This window comes from Poecilia reticulata, linkage group LG15, assembly GCF_000633615.1.
Source record: "Poecilia reticulata strain Guanapo linkage group LG15, Guppy_female_1.0+MT, whole genome shotgun sequence".
Classification (NCBI taxonomy): domain Eukaryota; kingdom Metazoa; phylum Chordata; class Actinopteri; order Cyprinodontiformes; family Poeciliidae; genus Poecilia; species Poecilia reticulata.
In genome coordinates, this window is record NC_024345.1 from 30,202,209 (window position 1) to 30,207,124 (window position 4,916).

Genomic DNA, 4,916 nt, shown 5'->3' on the forward strand with positions numbered 1-4,916 from the left:
AGAGAGAAAAGTTTGAAACTGGAGGGATTTATGAGTTAATGGGAGTTAAAACTGTTTTACACCTTAAAAAATAAAAAGATTTTCATCCAGGTTATTTTCAGTTCAATTAAAAATCTCAAATATTCAGAAACTGCAGCCGGACGTATAAAACGACTTCTTCTTCTTCAGGTCCGGATATCAACAGATTCTGAAATATTATCAACATTTCTCTTAATTCTGTCTTTTCTTTTTCATTTTATGTTAAAAATGACTGAAGACGGTATGAATATCAGAGGATGAAACCTTTGGCTGATCAGAATGTCGCCGCTCAGCGCCCCCTGCTGGCGGCCTCTGAACTGCAGGCGGCGCGGAGGCCTTCCTGCAGGTGAGCAGCAGAAACTCACCTGCAGCGTCAGACAGGAAACCAAACTAAACGAGTTCAGTTTGAAACACCGCCGGGCAAAAAGCCCAACACTAAATAAGACAAGAATTAAAGCCAAAAGACAAACCCTGAAATCAAAATGTTCAATCAGTTCAACCTCTAGTTGGAACATGAAGGTTCTGTGAGGATTTGGGTTTTCAGTGTTGGTCGAGTCTGTCGTCCCGTTTCCTCGTCTATTCTGTCGTTTTCTGCTACCAGATGTTGAGCCTCTGCTCATTTGTGCTGCCTGGATTTTATACTTTGACATATTAATCATTTATTCATCATCCTGGGTCTCCGACCTCTCAACCTCTCACATTTAGCTTTAAGGGAATAAAACACTAATACTTCTGAACATAAAAGTGAAAGTATTTAAGAACCAAAACATTTTCAACATGTTGAGTTTATTCAGTAAAAAGTTGTTTATAATCAGAGGAAGAGAAAAACATCATTTTGGACGATAATCATGAGAAACAGCTGCTAACATGTGATCCTGCTGTTGAGGTCAGAGGTCAGAACGATAGGCACTAGGTGATGCTGGTGATCCTCAGGCGTTTCCACGGCGACCATCAGGGCTGCTTCTGCTGCATCTCCCTCCAGCTCTTCCACAGCAGCAGGTCACGGCTCTTCCCCAGGGCGACCAGCCAGCGGGGCAGCCGGACACCGTTGAACTGGCCCACGCCGTCGTCTCGGCCCATCGCCAGCAGCATGGACACGTAACCTAGCAACCGCCACAAGGTCAGCGAGGGTCAGGCGACTCGTCTGCCTCAGGTGGAGCCTACCTGTGCGATACGGCGTCAACGGCTTCCCGCTCAGGCTGCTGATGATGTTGGACACGGCGACGTAGGCGTGGAGGCCAGCGTGGTACGCCAGCTTCGCCTCGCGCAGGTCGGCGCAGTCGCCAACGGCGAAGATGTTGGAGAAACCCTCGACCTGCAGGTACTGGTTGACCTTCAGCGCCCCGTCAGCAGCTATGCTGCCCGCTGGACGAACACACAGTAACAGGCTATTAACCGATCAATATCTGATCAATATCTGATCAACAACAGATGGGACCGTCAGCTGATAGGAGGTCCCAGAGACTAAAAGCAGCTAAATCCCCGCAGGCTGAAGCTAAGCTAGCAGCTGATCCTGTAGCAGGAAGTGAAGCTGATCATGTTTGTAAAGTCAAAATGAACAGCAGAAATTTGGCTCATTTATAAAACAGTCATATTTTCATTTGTTCTCATTTATAATATAGTGTGCAACTAACTAGCATCACACCAAGCTAAATATTTGCCTTGCTAGCTAAACATTTAACTTATTGTGTAGCTAAATATTTAGCCACACTGATACCTATAAACGAAAGAGTGAAAAATTAATCCCCATTTCCTCTCATCAGTTAAATCTCCCAAATTCCTTTGTATACAGATTCTGGTGGCAGCGAGCAGCAGGAGCCCCCCGGTGGGCCCCCAGTAGACCCACAGCGCCCCCCAGTAGACCCACGGCGCCCCCCAGTAGACCCACGGCGCCCCCTGGCGGATCCACGGCGCCCCTGTGGGCCCCCCGGTGGACCCACCCAGGCTAGAGGCGTAGGCTCCAGAGTTGACCCTGATGCCGGTGCAGCAGATGACCAGGTCCGTCTCCAGAGTCTCCCCCTTGTCCGTTCTGACCTGCAGGTTCTTCTGGGTCCGGTTCAGTGGCAGCTCCGACAAGTTGGACACCTTCTGATCTGAAACACAGCAGCAGGTTGTCCGGAACCTGGACAGAACCAGCTAAGACCTAGTAGCTAATGGCTAGCGGCTAACAGCTAACGGCTAGCAGTTAGCGTACCCAGAACCAGCTCCACTCCCTTCTCCAGCAGAACCTCCTTGGCCTGCTGCCTTACGCTCTGGGCCATCAGCGGGTCGGCCAGCCCGATCCTGGAGTGGATCAGAACCACCTGGAGGAGAAACAGAGGTGAGGACAGAGTCCAGAGCGCCGGGTTCTGGAGGTTCTGGAGGTCCAGACCAACTGGGTTCATCTACAACTGAGGTTCCCCAGCTTTTCAAAATAAAAGCATCAGAGACGAGTTTCTCCGTTCAGGGGAGGTCAAGTCCAACAGGCCAGGATCGGACCAGGTTCTGGAGGACTTGAGCACCGCTGACACAGAGTCACATAATTCTTTATATTTTAAATAAATGTATTTATTATAAATGATGAAAATATTTGCTAATTAACTTAACGGCAGATTTATGCATTTCTGTCCCTTCTGGGCCTCCGTACCCTCAGGCATCACTTTCATTCTGCAAATCATTTTGTGACCCAACCTTGGAGTCTCCCGACCCCCTAGGGGTCCCGACCCCCCAGGTTGGGAACCCCTGCCGTACAGGAACCACCCAGCAGCAGAACTCTGAGTGACTCGGTTCTGACCCGGTTCTTGGAATCAATGAAAACGGCTCAGAACTCAATCCGGATCCAACAGAACCTTGAGGTCCGGTGTGAACCAAATAACTATGAACCCGTTTCAGCAGGGCCTACAGAACCAGAACCTTTCATACAGACTGAAGGGTAAAGTTCTGTTGAGTACCGCTGAACCCGACCAGAACCAGAACCCGACCCACCTTCTTGTCTGGATACTCCGTCTTGATCTCAGCCGCCATCTCCACCCCTGTAGCTCCGCCCCCGACCACCAGAACCGAGTCCGCTGCCTGGATCTGGACACACAGAACCAGGGTCAGCAGCGTCCTGTCCCACCATGTCCTCTGTCCCCCTCACCCCCCGTCTCACCTGTCCCACCATGTCCTCGTACGCCGTCACGCCGTCCTGCAGCGACGCCTCTGTGTTGAACTTCCCAGGGAACGGACCATCAGAACCAGTACACAGGATCAGGTGGGAGTAGTGGACCTCCTGCGGTAGGGGGACACCTGTCAGAGCTCACCTGGCCGGCAGGGGGCAGCAGCCGCCCTCACCCCGCTGCCCCTCCTCACCCTGCCCCCCTGGAGAACCACCAGCTGCCCCTCCGGGTCCACGCGCTCCACGCGGCCCTGCAGGAAGCTGGTTCCGAACGTCTCCGCATACGGGATGAAGGTCCGCTGGGCGAAGCCTGGGGTCAGAGGTCAGAGGTCAGGGAGTACAGAGGAAGGGGGGACAGCGACAGGTCGGAGGGGTCGGTACCGGGCTGGACCGAGGCCCGCAGCGCCGCCACGTTGTGGTGGAAGGAGTCCCGGAGGTCCAATAGGGTGAAGCCGAACCCGGCCGAACGGAGCTGCTGCGCCGCCGCGATGCCGCCGAACCCGCCGCCAACCACCACCACGTGGACCCCGTCCGGAACCGACACCTGGGCTCCCATCTGGAGAGAAACACCCAAACACTTCAGCACCGAACCGCCAACCGAACCTCAGAATCTCGTGCATAAATCTGTGCAGAGCTCGGCCTCTAATTGGACCCGGTTCGCTCTGTTTGGTGGATCGGAACCAACCCTCAGATCCTACCTGTGAGAAGCTAACTGGTTCTGACTGGACCGGTACCGTTCGCCAGGAGTTCTGCAGAACCGTTCGGATCCTTCAGGTCCAATCTGGCCCCGCTGCTGGTTCTGCTGGGTTCTCTGTACCACTGGACCGGTTCCCGGTTCTGAACGTTCTGAATGAAGGAGGGACAAGTTCGGTTCTGACCCGGTAAACACGTCGGTACCAGTGGAGACGCCCAAAACCCCCCGAACCTCCTCAGCCCGTCATGAAGTCAGTTCAGAACCCAGCACGAGTCTCTCCAGAACTCTGTGACGTCACGCTGGACGTGAACTCACCTGCCGCAGGTTCGGAAGTCGGATCCAGTTTCAGTCCAGTTGATCAACAGCTGCTTTTTCCTCGTTTGGCCCCGCCCTCCTCTAGCTGACGTCAGCAGCTCTACGCCAATCAGGCTCCTCATGAAGGGAGGCTGTGGTGCGTTCAGGGACCGCAGGAAAACAAAACGACCAGCAGAGCTGATGTTACAGAACCAAAGTTCTGTTGGGTCTGTTCTTTATGAAAGGATGGTTTCGGTTCTGATGATTTGTGGGTCAGAACCAGGACACTGTGTTCACTGAACATGATTTTATTTCCTACTAGTTCGCTTTGGGCTCATCAGTGATCGGTTCTGATCCAATCAGCGGCTCTCCTGCTGACTCAGCATTTTTTCTGCTGAGTCAGCGTCAGGAAACTTCAAACCTGTGACGTAATGGGGGGCAGAAAGGTCAGGAGGTCATGATGTAAGCGGCGGGTTGTCCAGAACTCCCACTGGACCTTCATCTGTTTCTACTGGGAAATCTGACTGGGAGCAACATGGTTCTGGTTCTGGTTGATCCCGGTTCTGTATCTTCCTCATCTAGAACATCAACAACATCAAACACCAAAGGTTCTGCTTCACTGAGGAGAACCGGCCAAACCGGACCTGCAGCGCTATCAGAGAGAAGATCAGAACCAGGCGCAGCTCAAGATCTGCTCCAGTTCTTCTAACCCAGCACCACCAGCACCACCAGAACCACCAGAACCAATCAGAACCACCATCAGAACCACCAGAA

At 52.8% G+C, this 4,916-nt stretch overlaps 1 protein-coding gene across 1 annotated transcript; it reads right to left on the minus strand.

Annotated features, from left to right (window-relative positions):
• Positions 1–785: 785 nt before the first annotated feature.
• Positions 786–4,645, minus strand: aifm2 (AIF family member 2). Its single transcript, XM_008430497.2, has 10 exons — positions 4,164–4,645; positions 3,853–4,000; positions 3,536–3,710; positions 3,349–3,464; positions 3,149–3,268; positions 2,983–3,075; positions 2,213–2,321; positions 1,959–2,111; positions 1,183–1,383; positions 786–1,121 (listed from the first exon to the last, which is right to left on the minus strand). The coding sequence occupies exons 3-10, from the start codon at positions 3,708–3,710 to the stop codon at positions 970–972; spliced, it is 1,119 nt and encodes a 372-aa protein (XP_008428719.1). The 5' UTR covers positions 3,853–4,000; positions 4,164–4,645; the 3' UTR covers positions 786–969.
• Between the last annotated feature and the right edge of the window lie 271 nt (positions 4,646–4,916).

Bases quoted from the DNA above. Each gene is read 5' to 3' on its own strand.
- aifm2 (XM_008430497.2), bottom strand. From the start codon at position 3,710: ATGGGAGCCCAGGTGTCGGTTCCGGACGGGGTCCACGTGGTGGTGGTT. The intron at 3,269-3,348 runs GTGAGGAGGGGC...CCCCTACCGCAG, and splicing joins TGGTTCTCCAGGGGGGCAGG to GAGGTCCACTACTCCCACCT. The intron at 2,112-2,212 runs GTACGCTAACTG...GCTGTGTTTCAG, and splicing joins GGGAGTGGAGCTGGTTCTGG to ATCAGAAGGTGTCCAACTTG.